A 19,916-nucleotide genomic window follows, 5' to 3' on the forward strand; every position below is an offset into this window, starting at 1 on the left:
CTTTCATGACGAATCTTTGAGTAAAAGTATTTAAAAATGTGTGTAAGCACAGCCACAGAATACCAGCTAATGTGCATCCTTCTGAAATTAGTGTTCCAAAATAATATAACATTCATATAAAGTTCATATATCTTTCTTAGAGGCAGATATCATGCTTGCATAATACATTTTTGTACCAATAAAATTGTGATTGCAAAACATTTGCATGCTAGGGAAAAAGAATTCTTAAAAGACATTGTACACATACCCAAAGGCATGCTCATTTACACAGTAAAAATTCATACTGAAAAAACAGTTTAATGCCATTTTTTTTACCTTGCGTGTAATGTCTTCACATTTTTAGTGTGCAGTATGCTCATGTGTGTGCTCACAAGCAGGTAAACAAGAGCAATCACATGGTCAAGTTCTACAAAAATAAATTATTGCTATATGTAATATACCATTGCATTACACATGCCTCAAACTCTTTTGAATTAAAAAACAAGACTAGGCCAGGTTGGACTATTCTTTTTTTTTTATATTCCATTTTCTGCATGAATGGAAATTCTCACAAAGGCACCTTAAGTGTTTAGAATACCCTTTTCTCAACTGCACTTTGCAAGTAAACATCACATACAATCCTTTTTGCCAGGACATCATTCAGTATTCAGAAACGGACGTTGTGCGGAACATTAATGATTATGCATAAGCCATAGCATACTTCCAGGCAAATTACAATTCAATCCAGTTACTGCTGCATGCGGTATGTGTGGAAGAATGGTCACTTAACTATCAGTGTTATAACAACACTGAAGATGCTTTTATGAATATATGAACACAAGATTAGGTCAGTTAAATTATTTTCAGATAACAAGCTACTTGTGTTATAGAATGGAAAATAAAGTTCTGACCTAAGTGCAGGCAAGAATTAGATGTTCAAAAGTGTTGATCTTGATAATGGGAAAACTGTTCTCTGCAGAGATTTTGGGACTTACTATCTTAAAATGAACAAAACTTGGCCATTTGAGAATGAATAAGCCTCAAAGGTGTTAAAATGGCAAATGCCAAAAATAGCACATCATAAAGGGTAATTGTAAGCAGTTAACTGTAAGTGGTTTTCCTTGTCCAGACCATGGCATGTGGAAGATGGAGCTCCACTACCTTTTAACTTTCCTAATAAATCAGGTACCTAGTGTTGCTGGGCAAGCAGTGGGAGATAATATGACTAAAACCTATCAACCATTCTATGGTGTCTTCCCCTTTCATCATCAGCTCCAGCACTCTGAGCGACTGGTTCACGAATCTTTAAACTGGCATTTTTTTTTTACATATTATAGATTTTCACAAGCATTATTTTGTTTTAACAAGAATAGCAATAGCCAATGTCATAGCAAAGTCAGTGGGATATATTACTTGCAGATCTAGTATGTTTTAAATATTAGGAGATATCTGACATCAGAACCTTCAAAGAATATATCCTTCATGTCTGTAATGATAACCCTCCCATCAATTTTAAAAAACATTTTAAGGCAAGGTAGTGCACATATTTAAAAAAGCTTATAAAACCACAGCAGCAACTACACAATGAAATCACATTCAAAGACTTATCTAAAATGTACATGAGAAAATAAAAGTGATGTTACACAAATGCAATTTTCTTGGTTTCATACTGAGACTATAATGCCTAAATAATGTTTATCATCTACTAAAGCTAGGTAAAAATACAGGCTTAGATGTCAGTATTATATCCAGATGAGGTAACACATCACTAAAATATATTTCCGATACCTAAAACTCCTCATGACGATAAAACAGAATGAAAGTGACTGTCAGAACTAACATAACTGTTTTTTGGCTATAAATTACTACCATTCAGTAAAACTGTTACGGATATATTAGCTACCTTTCTCTTCACAGTTTAGTCAAAAGACATTTTAATACAGTCCAGTGGTTGTGAGCTGTGATAAATTAGAAGGAAGAAAACAGGTACTGAGCCAAAAGATTTTGGTTTGCTTTCCTCTTATGTAAGGGAAGTATTGAGAAATCAGGTTATGTATGACAATGATCAATATAAACTATTCATAAGCAAGATCTGAAGTTCCACATAGAACTGAAAAAATATTATTCTGTGACAAAGTAAGCGAATGATCTAATGTATACCTTAAAAATATTGTTGACAAATGAAAGTGTATTTGGAGTCCCCCAAAGATCAATGGATGGATGTGGCAACTTTCATAACACATATAACAATAAAAATAACTGTTGAAGTATTTTCCCAAACTAAACTGTTCAAAATAGATATTTGCCTTTTAGTCCACTCTCAATGCAACACAAATCTACATTCATGAATGCTTCCCAGTCTTGAAACTTGCACAAAATTAAACTCATAACAGTTTGAATGATCAACAACTATAACAAACTTTTAGAACACAATTATCTACAATCTCAAAGTCAGTAGTGGCAGCCATGCAGTACCCTCATATATACATGATCACTTGAGGACTGTCACAATACAGCAACAATAACAAATGATATGTCTACAATAGGCAAATTTTTTTACCTCATCGGCAGCTGGCCTATTGTGGCCAGTCACCTAAATGTCTAATATAAGTTGATTCACTTTCCAGCTTGCACAAAACTTTGACTCTTTATTTTGTGCAACGTACAAGCAAATTCTAATCAGCCATCGCTTGATAAGCAAATGTATCAAAAAACATAAAACACAAAGGAAAAAAAATCTCAGCAATAAATTTGATATGACTTCATTAGCACATCATCAGATATTTTTTATTAATCTAAATTTGTAGGCAAATCTACTAACTATGAAGAAAGAACATATCCTTCAATAAAGATTATAAAGTAACACAAATCAGGAAATTTTCTTTGTAAGCTTCTGCATAAACTGACAAATCTTTGATGAGTCATTTTAGGAACTAAATTCATTTTTGTGATAATAATAATATCACTTGACGAGACTTTTGACGTGTATACTAGCAGAATCAATGAAAGATAAAACTCAGCAGAGCAAAGTGGTTCTATTCGGTGAGGAAAAAGTCATGTAAAGATTTTGATTGTCAAAAATGAATGGAACATTCAGTACTTTAAAATGTTATTTATTTATCCTTATAATTATCCTATCATACCAAATTTTGGTAATTTAAATAAAAATAATTTTTACAAAAAGAATTTCTTCTTAAATGTTCATGAAAAACAGTTAAAAACAGTATTAAAACTATTAATCCCATAGGGACCACCCCAACAGTTATGTTTTTAAAAACATTAAAGTCTGTGTCTTAGACTGTAGATTTTTACAAAATCCATTTTACTAAAGAGCAGCTCAAGAGAATTTTGTAGCTTTGTCAAAAAAAAAATGAACAAATAAATTGTGGCACATAAAGTAAAATGAATACAGCCTGATAATTTTCTGCTGTATACATTTTGAAAAAATAATTTGTGTAATAAATAGGGGAGTCTAACAGCTTTAATAGTATTCATGGTAAGCATAGTTCAACGAGAGAAAAAGTAGTAACAAACTTTTGCTGTAGATGCAGGGCAGACATACTTCTTCCCATAAGTTAATTATTTCATCATTTGAAAGTAGAACCAAACTCTTTGGAACTCTGATGCTGCACAATACTGAGTGTTAAAAAAAGGTAGAAGCATGCTGATGCTGATTTGTTTGTGTTTGATGTTTGGGAAATTTGAATAAAAAATGTCAGGAAATGAATGTGGCAGTCTAAGTAGAAAATGGTAAGCTGAGCATCATGGCAATAATAATGATTTGAGAACATGTGAATGCACATGAAAGATTCCTGAGGTAACGAATCTGCAAAGGTTGCAGAAGGATGATATAAATATTTACAAACTAACCACAAAACCAAATATCAAGAGCACGTTTAAAACAGATAGCTACATCAAAATGCAATGTCTAGAGTGCTAGATGTGGATGATTTTTATGGAAAAAAAAATCATGTTCACAGGGTATTTTATTTGCCTTTTGCAAGTCTTTCCTCACATAAATCTGCACATAGCTATCTTGTCAACAACTAGTTTATAAAGATATCGAAAGAGAACATATGCTAGATGCAGCGATGGAACATTTATGATAAAATAATATTCAGGATAACAAACAAATGTCTTCAAATAATGAACGAAATGAAAACATACACAATAATTCCTTTAAAAGATCATGCCAGGACCAGCTATGTCAAACACATCCTTAAAAAGATTAATATATACAGACATTTCAGGCTGTTAAGGTACAAGTGCCATATCACTTTCCCATATCACTGGGTACATTATGTATTAAGCACAAATTTTGTGTCAGTTCTGCCATGACAAGTGGAGTTACTTTTCACAAACATACTTCTTAAAGCCTGCCATCTGAGCATAAAAAAAATTCTTTTGCACGTAAAATCTGCATCAGTGGATGCAAAATAAGTGCGCATATCTTGCATGTTTTAATTTATATGTTAGCACTAGAAAACAATGCAAAATAATAACAACACATCGAAGCATCATTTCAATAATAAATGCATTCTAACATGCTCCTTTCTTGCTTTCAAGTTTTGCATGTGGACTGCATAAACGATCAGTGATTATTAAGGTTGAAATGAAAGAGGTGACCGCCATGTTCATTCCCCACCGAAAATTAAATTAAAATAAAAGAAATATGATGCACATCTGAAACCACATTTAATAATGTTTCTTTTTGAGGTAATGTACACCTGTACATGACACTGTCGTTGTTAAAAGTCTTTATCCCAGCCTGTAAGATCATCGGGAGGAGGGTTTTCCTCTTCATCTGGATAATCATCAAAATTTGATGTGTCTGCAGAAGATTTCACCTGCAGGCAAACAAATTAATAATTAGTGAAAAGCAAAAGATATTTTAAAGTCTTAGGCAAGGTAAAATAAAAAAAACATATGCTTTCTTTTTGTACTTTTCTGTACTTAACTTCCAAGAGAATTGAAATCGTCCCATAGAAATAATGTAAAATCACTAATAAGCAGTACAGTGGGTATCTGCATTACTTTCTGCAAAGTAGATGTATTTAAAGTTTGACAGTGGTGAGTGAAACACATCTTATTAGTTGAAAAGTAGCAAGTTATGTAAATATTGTAAAAAAGAAAAACAATTAAACTTGTTAAACTGAACTAACTACAACTATAAAGCTATTATTTGCTCACATTTGGGATTATTGGAGCTTTGAGTGTCTTTGTGCGCAGTCCATCCCAGTTGAAGCTCTCAAACCATGTATGCTTTTGTATTTCACGTATACCACCACGTCCATATCCTAATCTCTCCATGGGATTATCTCTGAAAATATTAAATTCATCACCTATAACTTTCCTAAATGGCTTAGAATTGCATAATATCAAATATGTGGACAAAATTGTAATATTGGATCGGTCATGATTAATAGAAGGCAGACTCAGGTTTTCAAAAATTGACAAAGTGAAGGAGTTTATGCATGTGTGCAGGTGCAGAATGAAATGTTTGCTAGCATTGATGGGCACACATATACACACACACAATCATAGGCAAACTAATGCATAAAGAACGAGACTTGCCTGCAAAGTTTCTTGATAAGGCTTTGGGCGTTCTTGGTTATCTTCCGAGGAAAATCAACAGCGTCTATCCCCTTCAGGATCAGATTGTAGGTCTTCATAGGGTCAGTCCCAGCAAATGGAGGGCTAAACAAAATGATATCTATAAATACCTGCCCTAAAGCTCAGCTAATGTAACTCTCCACGATTCTCTGAATAATAATGAATCAATGATTCTCTTTATCTTTCACAAATCCATCTCTTTCACACACACTCACACACACACACAGATGCAAGGACATGCAGTCACCAAATTCTGATTCACCCTTTATCTATATACCTTCCAGCTTACCCCATGCTGTTTAGGAGTTCTCCGTTGTCTAACGTCTTCAGAAAACATTTCATGTATAAATTTAAGTAACTGGCACAGATTTGAGTCAGAAAATATATAAAATTAAGATGCTGAGAGCCCAGTTCAACAAACATTAAACAGCTAATCAGCAAAATTACTTACCTTCCAGTCAGTAATTCAAACATCAGGATGCCCAGTGACCAATAGTCTGCCGAAATGTCATGACCTTTGTTGAGTATAATTTCAGGGGCCACATACTCTGGAGTTCCACAGAATGTCCACGTCTTTCTGCCATGGCCTACTTTCTTGGCGAACCCAAAGTCCACCTAGAATGAGTAAAGCGATGAAATATGTGATATTCCATAGTATAGGTGTCTCAAAAGACAATGAACATTCAGTACATGTGACGTTTTTCAGTCAAATAATTTCATTTATTTAGTCTTTCACACAATTTTCAAAACATTTTCATTTTCGAATGCATTGCAGATACATAATTAGAAGGTCTATGGGACGAGGAGACCAAAAGCTAAAATAGTCTAAGAACCGAATATATTTAATTATATTATTATACACATCTACTACCAGACGGTTACCCTTTCCCTCCTGGTGATCCAAATACACACGTTTAGTTGTGTTGATCTTTGGTGTTTATTGAAAGTCGTTCGAGGGCTTAAAATCAGCATTTACTTCTAACACACATTGGCATATCTGTCAGACACTGCATGGGGACAGATTTGTCTAAGGTCATTGCACCGCTGGAATTGTCTTTAAGTACCTCGGTTAAGCCATTCTGAGAAAAGCACAGCATGACAGGTGTTCACATGACTGCCAGAATATTTTGTCTGGCTGCACCCTGACATGTAGTGTGCAAAAAACGAAAACACACAGTGTTATTTCTCAAGCCATGTCTAGAAAACTAACAAACTTGTATGTTAATCGTTGCTAGTTTCAGAACGTTCTTTAGTCTTCAAAGATGCATAGACATAAAAAGTATTCCTCCATTACACAGAATGAGACATGAAAGACATACGCAACTCTTCCATTTCACGGTACAAAGCATAAGGCATAATAATACATTACCGAGAATGAGCAATGAGAGTAACCTCTCTGTTACAAAGCATGGCCGAGGAGCGAAAGAAGAAATTTTCACAAGGCCAGCCCTAATGCTACGGACGATAATGCCAAAATGCAAACACATCAATTATGTTTAAATACATATAAAAATAAGCCAGCGAAGCCTAAGAAGAAACATAGCATAGATACAAATAAAGACGAAGATAAATGAAAATGTAATAAACAAAATAAAAATAACGAGGAAGAGAGGGGGCACCGACTAGAACATACACTGATGATCGAAGGACGTGTGTTCCCTTGAATCTTGCAATGTTATGGATGTGTATGATAGAATGTAGAAAAATCAGGAGAATTAAACAAAATCCAGCGCTGAGGTCCAAACAAGAATAGGGCTCACGCCCATATTTTTGGAGTCTATAATAGGGGAGCAAAGGGGCGGTTGAGGGATGGACGTCCAGGTGACTGAGATGTAACATCACGTATACCAGTCCTGCTTTTACAGAAAACAATGCCAGCAGCATGGCGGCCTCGACAAAGCTTCTCGACAAACGAGAAGACCAACAAATATAGCTTTGCAAAGAATCTATACATAATAAATTATCTATGGATTGAAATGATTTCAATAGGCCATCAAAGCAAGAAGCAACCTCTCAACTGTAGGAAGCACTCAGTACAGCAAGGATCCTGACGTGAACGGCAAAACGTAGTCAAGACGTACTGACCGTACGTGATGTGTGCGAATGTTCTCGCATACCCAACGTGTTCATTTAAGTAAATGCGGGAAAGTTGCAGAGCCATCTTGTACTTTTTTTAAAGTTATCCATTTTAACGAGCTGTCAAGAGGCGGGTTAATTGTGTCCTCGCTTGTCTGATCGATGAATTTCACAACTATTAGGTTTTAGACATTTTTGTCCTCTGACAGAAATATAGAATTTAAAAAAAAAATCAACTGTGAGAGCGTAAAGGTCATATGAATCCAGTGCTTCAAAAAACCCACATGTAGTCGAACGCATGCAGTAGCTGTTAAAAGTCAGACATGCGTGAAGCTGTAACCTGTGATAGGAGGATGTTTATGTTGTTTTTGATCAGTGCACGCCAAATAGCTACCCAGGGCTCGTTAACTTATACCATGCACCCCTCATTTGTAACCTAAAATACCAGAAGGATCAGGACAGAAAAAAAACTCAAAATCTTTTTTCCGCGAAGTGTATCTTTAGCAGAGGAACCTGCTCTGATTAATTTCTTCCTGTGAGAACAAGTACAGGCATTCTTCCTCCGTGTTACGTCATCTCCGGTCGATGTGCAAATCGCAGCGCCCTCTCTGTTCTCTCAAGAGCAGTGCCAATCACAGGATGCGTGAGGAGGGCTAGGCCAGATCCCTAAATTTGTTTGTTTTCGTTTTCTCCCCACCAGGATGCAGCCAGGATGCAGGATGGGCGGCTGGCTAAGGTGTTTGCGACAATCGGTTCGGCAAGAAAGGTGCGAAGCATCCGCGATTTGTGTGATGAGGCGTGAAATTCTTCAAATAAAACACGTCCATCCGAGTCTTATAATAACTGGGTGAAGCTCGGTGCGAGATCTTGACATCTGTGTTGTTGTCCTCTTGCGAAAAAAAGAGAGAGGGATTGGGGGAGGGTCGGGTGCCTGCCAGCGGAAGTAACATAATAATAGAGAATGGTGTCGGATGAGCACTGACAGCACAAGGCCAGCGGATGAGCAGGCAAAGTATTTTGTTCTGGAAACCTGTACAAAAATTCAGCACCTGGTCCCCATTATCCCGACAGCTTAATTGTCTCGATCTAACAGTTGGCTGCAACGCGGATGGCTTCCGTTACTTCAGTCTAACCGCCGTCTGGCATCCTGCCAGGGTCGACCATCCTCATCCTCATCAGCTGACGACCGTTTTAAGGTCGGTCTGTCTTTCTCCTTCTCTCTCTCTTTAGGCGAAAACTTCTATCTCATCACCTGTGTTACGCTCCCTTCAAAGTAGGAACAGACAACTGTTAATATGGGAGAATGTAGAGAAGGCATACTCGATGGTGGCTACCAGTCTTGCAAGCGTGCATCTCTCTACATCCCCGTTACAAACCTGATAGAGCAGCCAGTACAGATCCTTCTGCAAGCCTGTTCCCATCATATTACTAAAATCCTGAACCTTCACCTATTTCCTTCCTGCCAGTAGGTCTTATCAAATATTTAACTTTCCGCAGGAAAAAAAGGGAGCATTCACATCATCTCTGGGAACTTTGAGCGAGGAAAAACAGTCGCAGTTTTCGAGAAGTGGTTTAGTTTTTATAAAAATATTAATGTGTATTTTCGTAAACTATTTCTACAGTAGGCGAAAAGCCCTCAGGACTTCATAGGCATCATGGGGGAAAAAAAAAAAGGAGAAAAATTTCAAGGACTAACTTAAAATCACGCGGAAAAAGGGTTTCTGTTCTACATGCTTTAATGATACATCACGTGTAACTGAGAACATTCCAGGGAAGATAACAAATACATATTCCACTCACTTCTTGTCATCAACCATCAAATAAAACGCAGCGCTTTCTTTTCATCCAAACGGAAGGAACTATAAATACTCGGAGACCTCCATTCATCTGGCGTTAGTATGCATCCTCCGAGCTTTTATGATCCTGTTTCGAGCACGTGTGCACTGACAACACCGGACGTGCGATGTCAAACACGCAACATCAGAAATTCGAGGCCGGTATGTATGACTTCATAGCACAGACATTTTACTCTCAGAATGTTACGAAGTCCGACTCGAGGACGAAAATATTCTGCAGTTTTGGTCCAGGAAGTAACATTTCTTGGGGTAATTTTTGACGGTAAACTATCTTTTCGTCCTAATATCAAATTTCTACGCCTCTCATGTCAGAAAGCCTTGGACATTTTTCGTAAGGTGACCAGACGTTTCGGGGACGAAAGCGGGACACGTGCCGACGATGGTGCAGTTTTTCTTTCTTTTTTTTCTTTCTTTTTTCATTTTCAAAGAGAATAGGCTTTACCATCATTTTTAAGATTTTATGTTTTGTAGATTCTGGTTTAAGTTTCCGGTTTACTGGTGAATTTTAAAGTCACAGCACCCCTTTTTTACCGTTTTCCTACAACTTCTTAGTTTGCATTTATTGTTTAGGCTGTTGTTGTTATATCCCCTATGTTTTTCTTCCGAAGCATTTAAATGCATGATTACTTTCTCTCGTCGTGATGTAGCTTTACTTGATGGCACGGCATAAACCACAACCAACCAATCAACAATCCCACAAAATCAAATTTTACCTGTTAGATGGATGCCTTAAACATGTCACAAAAATTGCGTGCTAAAAGATATGTTTTGCAGCAGGGAAAGTTTTAAATACAACCGTAGCATCAAACTGCTGCTTGTTGTGGACGTGGAATTTCTTCCGGTAGCTGGCTTCTCCTGTGGCAAAATTAAATCTTGGCTAAGGTCACCTGCCGTCTTCTATTCATTAACCACTTCATTTTAACACAGCTTTTTCTTGTACTTAGCTATGAGTGCTCATGCTAGCACTTGACTTTTGCTGCTCGCTAAGTGTTATGCTAGACTTTTTAATTAATATTTAACTCATAAAATATATCATGAATATTTTAATTGGTCTTATTTAGTCTTCTTTGTAAACCTTGATGAATCTGGTTTTGGATGTAATGCAGAACTTAATATTATTAGTGTCTTAAAGACTGTGTTATGCGAAACTGTGGCGCAGGTTGCATTCTCAAACTTCTAAAACTAATAGCTCATTGACCATTATACAAAGCTAGGTTACCAGGTTATTTTCACCCAGGTGCTCAGAAATTCTCTTTGATGGCGGTATGTTTGGCTTTCTTTTGTCGCGGTGCACGACAGGCAGTGAAAGAACCCCAATCTGTTTAATCGCGTGCCTCGCGGCTTGCACTGACATCAAAGGCGACTTGCATCACGTGCCACTCACTGAGAGCGCGGCTACCTTTACATTCTTGTATGCACGGGCGCATGCTCTCTCGCCTGCACAAAGCATTGGAGAAGTACGTACGTATGTGGATGCCAATCGTACAACATGTTAGGATGCGGACTATTGGCTCATTTGCCAACCTTGCCAACCTTGCCAAAGACATTACCAATGTAACAGCCCATTTTTCCCCTCCTCTCTCGGACCAGCCATCTGAACGTGCCTTTTAGATGTAATGTGAAAAAAAGACAGAATAATGACCAACAATTATACAATATGGGAAAAAACAGATATAATATAAATATAAACTATTTAATATCTGATTGTGAAGAATGCGAGGGAAAAAACCCCAAATAAATCGCTTCACCCAAAACTAAACAAGATGAAAACAGAACAAAAAATTCCTCAGTAATGTGCACTCGATAGATAATCATCCGCATACAGCACAAAAACATAATAAACAGTAGATACAGTGCAAAAAAAAAAAAAAACAATGTATGAAGGTAACAACTACCTTGGTGCTTGGTGTCACTTAGAATCAGGACAGAATGGGGAGGAGTATTACTCAATGAGGGTTGTCTTATAGTGCTTGAGGGAGCAATCTAAAAATGCGGATCGTTTATTATAAAAGGAAGGAAGGAAGGAAGGAAGGAAGGAAGGAAGGAAGGAAAGAAAATAAAGTGTATTAAAGAAGGTGTTCGTTGCCCTGTTAGCTGCGAATACGCCTGCATGTCTGGAGTTGTCCAGACGCCTCGTATCACGTGCTTGCCAGTAGAAGCCTTGTGATCTAAGCCTTGGATATCTACAGAATTCTGGAGCTTTCGGATTCCTAGGAAAAGACAGATCCTTCACACAAGACACGGCGTCTATCTGTGAACCCTCCAGGGCAAGGCGAGGTGAATCGACGGGCACGAAGGTTACCAGTGGAACGATACCGATTATACATTTATCTTGCTTGAAAAAACAATCGTCCGGGTGCAAAAATGGATCAAAGAAAATTTGAAGCAGTTTAGAGCAAACCAGGTGTTGGTGCATTTCAAGGCACAAATTAGTGAGTGATCTTTGTTTAGTTCGTGTTTTTAAACATGCGTGTGTGTGTGTGTGTGTGCAAGCGTGCGTGCGTGAATTTGTTAAAAAGAAGCAGAGATAAAGAGAACATTGAGCACGCCCATTTGGTTAAAGTCTGTAGAAGTTAATTTACTCGACCAAATTCCCACAAAGAATAAAGAGAATGGAGCAACAAACTTCACTCGCAAACACACATAAAGCCATGCTGGCCATCGGGTTGGCTAAGCCGAGCATGACGTAGCATATTTTGGGCAATTCGATTGGCTGAATTTTCTTGCCTTGGGGACAAAATAATTTCGCATGATGTGGGGTACGTCACGAGAAGAGGAAGAAGACATGATGGAGAGACGGAGAAAGAGAGGGCGGGAGGAAATGAAAGCGGTTGTCGATCGTGAATGTAATTGAAAAAAACCGTTACTGTAATTGAAAGGAAGCAGGCCATAAACACAGAGCTTCGTTGGTCAACAAAGACGTGTCAAACAGTTCTGTTCGTATTTGCTGCGCGCGCAGCCTGTCAGCATCTGATTCATCTGCTAGAAGTGCTCGCACGCCACCAGGGTCTCCTGTTTCGTAACCTCCTCTCCCCATTCCTCTCTCTCTCACACACCCACACCACGACCACAACTACACGACCATCATTACACAACCACGCACTCAGGTAATCAAGGTCTAAACAGGAAAAACAAACCCTTCAATCATAAATTTACACCATTCGCAAAAGCACTGTGCTGTGTGCTCATAGGGTCAGTGTGGGCTGTCCTGGAAAACGAAAAGGCTGATGTATGTATTTTTTCAGTTTATAAAAGTATAATTAGGTTTTGTAAAGCGCGATGAGCCTAGTTTGAGGAAGAGGCTTTGCAAATTCTCCGAAGAAGAAGATGAAGATGAACATAATGATGATGATTTCTTCATGAATGCTGAAGAACACTTCACGAGCGACACAATATTCAAATATCCACCCGATCATTACATACTTTTCATTATTCTTATAGTTACCCAAGATGTCTTAACCCTCGTGTAATTTCTGAACATCCTAAGGACTGCGCATGACTATTATTGTATTGTGTCCTAACCTTCACGTCGCCGAGGACTAGTGGCGTTTCCTCAATCAGGACCTTAGCGTGATGGATAGCTCGATCAAGTCTCATTGCAGCGACAGGAAGCGAGGGTCTAAATAGCTTCAGAACTTTCGTCGATTATTTCCAGCGCCCCACGCCTTTGGCTTAATCGTCTAGTTGCAGCTGGCCATGAACAGGCAGGCAGTGTGTGCAGCACTGGAACCAAGGTAACCTCCGTGCCGGATGGAGCGTGCAGAGAATCACTGTTGCTGCTGATCGATTTACAATCGCTTCTTTGATGTCCGCGGCACCGGCATCACCTGCCTGCCAGCCACTCGCCGCTCGCACCAGCATCCATCAAACCTCTAAGTGTGCACTCCCTCTCAGATATGCTTCCATGGCATAAATGGTGGCTTTGTTATAGGACTGGTACAAGACTGTGTGTGGAGAGGGTGTGTGAATGAGAGAGTGTGTGTGTGTGTGGTGCATGTGTTTTTGTGAATAGATGGATGGATATAGAAAGAAAACATGAAACCACTGACTGTTCGAAGGATGGTCACCACGCTCGTAGGATAGCAGGAACTCATATTTGCAACACTCAAACGGTCTGGTCTGGCCATGTGACCCGGCAGGACGTTGGTCCTGTCGAAGAAGTCTTTGAAGGGTGGACGACGCCAGAGAAAGAACTGGCTTATGGATGTGAAGGGATAGACTGATCGTCCTGTACAAGATATGTTCACTATCGCCAAATACAGGTGTGAGCGGTTGGCCTTTTAAACTACCATCTTTATCAATGTGCTCTCCTGAACGACCGGTACCAGTCAAGGGACAATGCGTGTGCATATAAATGTGTCATCTTAACACAGCCATGTGTTTGTCCATCTATCTACTCACCAGTTTGACATAGCCAGCACTGTCCAGCAGTAGGTTCTCTGGCTTCAGGTCCCTGTAGACAATGCCCCGACTATGCAGGTAGACAAAGGCTTCAACCACACAGGCCGTGTAAAATCTTGTCGTCTGGTCGTCGAAGGAGCCTCTGTGAGGACGAGCGACAATGACACATTAGTAAAGGATTCTGTCAGCAGGAGAGAGAAAGACATGCTAACAGACACATTAAAAAAGTTTTAGTCAGAATTGCAGAAATGGATCCGTAATGAGATTCTGTCATAAATTTCTCTCATAAGACTATAAAGCTCTACTGTAGTATACTGGAGAGAAATACATTCGTTTTTAAACACAAGGACCCTTTAGACAAGTAGTAGACACGAAAGACCATGACAAGATGAAAGAAATAATGTAAGTAGACAAAAACAATGACTGAAAGGGTCATTTTTCGAGTGTTTTTCTCTGTCAGTCCCGAATCTGATACAGTCGTCGAAATGTCACACACACAAACAACAGGTACAAAACATGTGACACGAATAATATGGTTTCATCTAGGGTACTAGAACTGTTTCTGTCACGTGTGGTTTAAAGTGATCTTAACGACGATAAAATTCCTTGAAAGGAGGCGTTTTTATTTTTGCAGTCACCACCTAGTAGAATCCTTAAATGATGTTTGTGAGAAGCCGCGGGCACGACACTCCCTGCACCACGTACTACTGACTGTTGACATTACTCCAGGCTTGATCAGGCGATGTCTATATGGCAGATCAGATGCCAGTAGCCTCCTTTTTAATCAAATGGCGAAATGCCAAATGCCACGTTACAAAATGAAAACATGGTCGACCAAACCCTTGCAGGTCAGGGTGTCATGACCCGGGAAAACTGACCATCAAGTCTTCACCTTTCTTTTTTGCACAGTGTTGCATGGTAACATGACTGACTGTTCATTCTCAATCTTTGCCATAATAATAATCATCATCATAACTCATATCCTCCTCCTCCTCCTCATCATCATCAGCAGCAATCTTTTCTTCCAGTCTCGTCTTCTGTTCTTTTTTGCAAAATCTCCAGGCAGGTAGGCAGCATCGTCGGCTGCTTTCACATCACATCGCAATTTCTACGATAATTTATAATATTTATATGATAAGACCGTCAAATGTTCTTATAATTACATCTTTTCCTGTGTAATGTTTATCAGCAGCTACAGATTTTACGCCCTGAGATAATTCTCGCTCTGGTTAAGCATGGTGCGTGCAGTTGATGTTTACAACTCATCCTTCTGCAAACAACGTGCACAATCTTCTAATTCTACGTTCACGTGGTTGGTGCTGCAGGACTCATGCACTTAGGCTATGTGTGTGTGCGTGAGTGTATGTGTGAGTGTGTGTGTGAGTGTGTGCGAGTGTGAGTGTGTGTGTGTGTGATCGAGGGCATGTGACGTCCTTACGTTTGTGTGTTTGCATGCACACACGTTTCCTTGTATACAAGCAAAAGACATAGACACAGTTCACACTCGACTGTTGTTGGTGTCTATCTTTATGCGTCTCAGTCACTATTCTTAACATCAAGTATAAGTTTTGCAAAAATACACAGTTATCTTAGAATTCTTCATTCCGTATAGATAAGAGAAGAAATATTTCATTAGTTTTGTATTATTCCTCAGCGATAAAAACGGAATTTAAAGTGATGCAGAGTCAACGAAAATATAAGTGATGTGAGATGAAAGGGCGCTTGAGGAATGTCGATAATGAGAAAGAGTAGGTAAGATGAGTAAAGTGGAAAGATGTGGGAGCAAAGGAGAAAATAGAAAATAAGACGAAGTGGGGAGAGAGAAACAGAAACTGAAGAAGGAAAGAAAAGAAAAGGGAATGTCATGGGTGTCAGAGAGAGAGAGAGTGGGAGAGTGAGACAAAAGGAAGGAACCCTCTCACGCAAATCATTTTTCTTCTTGATGATTTCTCAGCCTCACTAAACTAACTTACTTGTCTCTGAGAACAGTCCAGAGTTCTCCTCCCAGACAAGCCTCTAAGAGCATGTACAGATATTTTCTGTCTTTAAACGTCTTGTACAACCTGAAAACCAAAACGCAACATCAATGGCAGTGTCACCTAGTTACACCATTCACAACTGTTATAGACTGTAAAGTACAAAAACCGGTGGACAAATATTACTAAGAAGATTTGAAAACTTCGAACGTGGCTAGAATACTGATATTACATTACATTATATCACTACTGTCTATGAAGACATGGATCTCACATGATTAAAAAATACCCTACATTTAATACAAAGCAATAAAACCGAGTGGGCGAACCGAGAGAATTTAATTTCGTGAAATCTTCTCCCGTATACCCCTACTCTCCCTGTCAATTAGTCTGACTCGATCATCTTCACCTGGTTACATTGCCTGAAATCGTGTTTGCCGCCAGTCTCTGATGCTGTCACCACCAGTTCAATGCAGGATTATTTTATTTTATTATTATTTCACACTGTCTTTGATCAATGGTATGTTGCTGATAGACAAAAGTAAAAGTGAAGATGCAATCGTTAACAATTGAATTCACCTGTTTTCCCTGTTAAGACAAGAACCATTCTCAGTTCGAATGTCTCAGTGTTTGCAAACTGTCAAAGGAACGTTTTGCACTCGAAAGCTACTCCAAAGCATTTGTTCCGGTTGCATAATCAATTTTTAAAAAAAACGAAGTTTCATCGAATTCCACTGATTAAATTAAAACCAATTTTCATCAGCTTCCCACCTCCCTTTGTTTCCAAGGTAACACTTAGAAAAACTCATCTTAATTAAAAAAATAGGCATGTCTACCTCCCCCTAACCCTCCTCTCATGTGAGATACGTGTTCATCCGTGTTCAGATGATCTTCTGTTTTTGACTTCAAATGGATTGGAATGTATACCACAGCATTCGTAACAACAGTACGCACGCTCCAGTTTTCATCTACTGCACGAGCTGATGTCAACAGGCGCTACCCCATCATTCCACACACAAAAGACATCTTACAAAGATATATGTTGCCGTAAGTTGGTCTTTGGTGCTTTAGTAGTGTGCTACTGTCCTTAACACGCTCAGACACACAAACGCATTCACATATCTTTGAAAATCCTTGTTTGCGAAACACCACTCACGCCACCTTTCGACCTCTCCTTCCAACAACAACAACCACCTCCTCCTCGCGTAAATAGTTTTTTCCAGCAACAAAAGACCTCACACGAGGAAATCTTGAGGCCAGCCAATAATCTCGCTTCCACAATTTTCTTTCTTTTTTTCGTTTTTCAATTGCAATGAAAACAAAGAGTTAAGACGAGAGAAGACGCCTGGCACACCCAGGAGATGAAGACGTGGGCATGCTCAGTACCTGACGATGAAATCACAGCGCGATTCTATCATGATCGTCTTTTCGTTCATGATGTGTTCTTGCTGCCTCGTCTCCACAATGTGATGTTTCTTCAGAATCTTCAGGGCGTATGTCTTGCTTGCATCGCTGTTTACTTGCACCTGAATTGACAGAAATTATCACGAAGGATTAAAAAAAACAGCAACACACATACATACTGCTGAGTTACTCACCCTTTCTGAAAACTGAGACACAAGGGAAAAAACCCTAAAGCCCTCGATAAGCACTTTCTGTTCATGTGAGAGATAGGAGTGGGGTTAGGAGGGTTAGAAAAAGAGTTTCCCTTTTTATACTAAAATTAGATTAAATTAAACAAGAAATTGGAAGACATACAAAATTCTCTTAAAAGTTTTACATGACACATCGCGTGCTGAATTATTTCCCGTTTAAACAAACACTTCGAGAAGGAGCAAAGTGCAAGAAAGTGCAACCGAAGGAGGAGAAAGAAAAGCAGCAGCTGAAGCAACAGAACAAAAAAAAAAAAAAAAAAAAATGGAGGATGAGGAAGAAGATTAAAGAAACTGATAGCGATAACAGTAAAGATTACAACACGGAGGAGGAGAAGCTGAAACAGATGAGTTCAACTACGAAGTCAAGCAGCATGCCTGCTGACTCACTGCTCTCCACCCCCTGCAGTTTGACAAACACAGGTTGGAGAGAAGCAGGCACGCTCTCCAGCATTGGGCTACTCACCAGCTCCACTCTGCCAAAACCTCCCACTCCAAGTGTGGCGACCATGCTGAGATCCCAAGTTTCAGCTTCGTGTATTCAGAGTCAACACTGCATAAAAAAGAGAAAAAAAAAATAAAGTGACATATATGTTGATTTATTTTTTTTTTAACTAAAAAAAAAAATCTATTTTATGTAACCCCCGAGGATGCACCTTCTACCTTTTCAGATAACTTCCTCGACATTTTCAGTGAGAGTACAGAGTTTAATCACCTGGGTCGTATTTACGAAGAGAGGTTAAGTCTCTGGACTGGGGAAACTCAAAGATATAATTATGTCTTGTTTACACAGTTTTAAAGGGGTGTCCAGACCCCATAAATGTTGTTTTACCCTTCGAGTAGTCGTTAAAAAGCGGTAGTAAAGATTACCTGGGTCGAAGAAGCACGCAGTAGTGTTTACAGGGTCTGGGTATGGTGTTGCTACTTCGGAAAAAAAAACACGATTTTTCTTGAGTTCCCCATTCAGGTGTGGGGAATGAACTTACTCTAGTTTCATAACTACAGTTATGGGTTTGCAGCATAGAGACCTTAGCTCTGATTCCTCCCGATTCTTTACACGTGTAAAGAATCACACACACAACGCAGGCACTAAATATTTATAATTTTTTAAAGGTAAGAAATCCGAGAAAAATCCACCGCCACAGACATTCTCCACAGCTATTCTCTACAAACATTCTCCACACTCTTTTTTAAAAATTCCTTTTCCTTCCTCGACTCTGCCGGTTTTTAATCATCGTTTAGAGATTGGTTCAATTTGTAATTAGTGCACATCGTAGGGAGCTTTTAATTACAGTTGCAGCCGTCCAGCTGTTGTGGTTATCGGCCATCAGTTAGTGTCATTAACTTGGCCTAATCGGTTTGATCAGAAGCCTGGCGTGCCAATAGCCGAGACCCATCATCTGTACAGAGAGTTCCAGCTGCTTTTATCTATCACGGGTCCCAATGCAGGGCGGACTATCTGAAACCAGACCTCCAGACCGGAATGCTGGGAACTTCTTTCATTTCTCAAGCAATGCAGGTAAAATGAACACCTTGCGTATATCAGTTGCCGCCTCTAGGTATCATGGTCTCGCGGTGTCTGGCAAAAAAATCCCAAATTTAGTCTCCCACTTCTTTGTCTCTCTTTCTTTCCCTCTAAAGTGGCCTGCTGACGAATTCCACGCATTGCTTTAACCCGGGCTCGGGTTCTGCTCACGTTGGTTCCCGAAAACCCGGAGAACAATGCTCGCGCATGCGTAAGAACGGCTTCCGTTGCAGGAGCAGGACTGCGCCTCTGCAAGTTCTCAGCTACTTTACAGTTGCCGGCAAGTCGTGCCGCGGTTAATTGAATCTTCCGCGTTTACGATCTGCTTTCGTTCTGCCATATTAGTTTGAATTTTTTTATGGTGCTTGTGTTACTTGGCGACAAGCAGATTTAGAATTTTTTACGAGGTTCTGCAGTGTTAAATGAATTATTGCCAGGACTGAAAAAGAAATCCCATGAAATGAAGGATTTTAACACAAGAGATTTAAGGTGTGGAAGTGGAACTCTCTATTCTCTGGTGGGGAGGATTACGAAAATAAAGGTATGGTCGCGCGCATGGATGCAAATGCATAATCTCGGGCACGTGCAGATGCTGACACCCTCCTGCAAACACGCGAACACTTTTGAAGAGACTATTCGTGCGCACACAAAGGGAAGTTACCGAATCCACGAGAGAACAAGCACGCAGGACGAGTCGCAAGCAGGAAGACGGGTGTGCGCATGTCTTGCATACATTACGAAATTCCAAACGCTCCTGAAAATTACCCGCACCACTCTCACCTAAACCACTCCTTACACTCGATCCCGAAATATCACCTGCAAGAGAATTGCCAGTGTA

General features: G+C 39.3%; 1 protein-coding gene across 1 annotated transcript in view; it reads right to left on the minus strand.

The window, feature by feature from the left end:
* Positions 1 to 117: 117 nt before the first annotated feature.
* The window catches only part of LOC112573499 (cGMP-dependent protein kinase 1-like), a 117,179-nt gene continuing 97,380 nt past the window's right edge, over positions 118 to 19,916 (minus strand). Inside the window, 9 exon segments of the mRNA XM_025253943.1 lie at positions 118 to 4,826; positions 5,170 to 5,299; positions 5,554 to 5,676; positions 6,044 to 6,207; positions 13,926 to 14,067; positions 15,899 to 15,988; positions 17,288 to 17,427; positions 18,020 to 18,075; positions 18,078 to 18,106. Of these exon segments, the coding sequence (XP_025109728.1) occupies positions 4,728 to 4,826; positions 5,170 to 5,299; positions 5,554 to 5,676; positions 6,044 to 6,207; positions 13,926 to 14,067; positions 15,899 to 15,988; positions 17,288 to 17,427; positions 18,020 to 18,075; positions 18,078 to 18,106 (973 nt within the window). The 3' untranslated portion in view covers positions 118 to 4,727.

The sequence above is a fragment of the Pomacea canaliculata genome, linkage group LG1, assembly GCF_003073045.1.
Source record: "Pomacea canaliculata isolate SZHN2017 linkage group LG1, ASM307304v1, whole genome shotgun sequence".
NCBI lineage: Eukaryota > Metazoa > Mollusca > Gastropoda > Architaenioglossa > Ampullariidae > Pomacea > Pomacea canaliculata.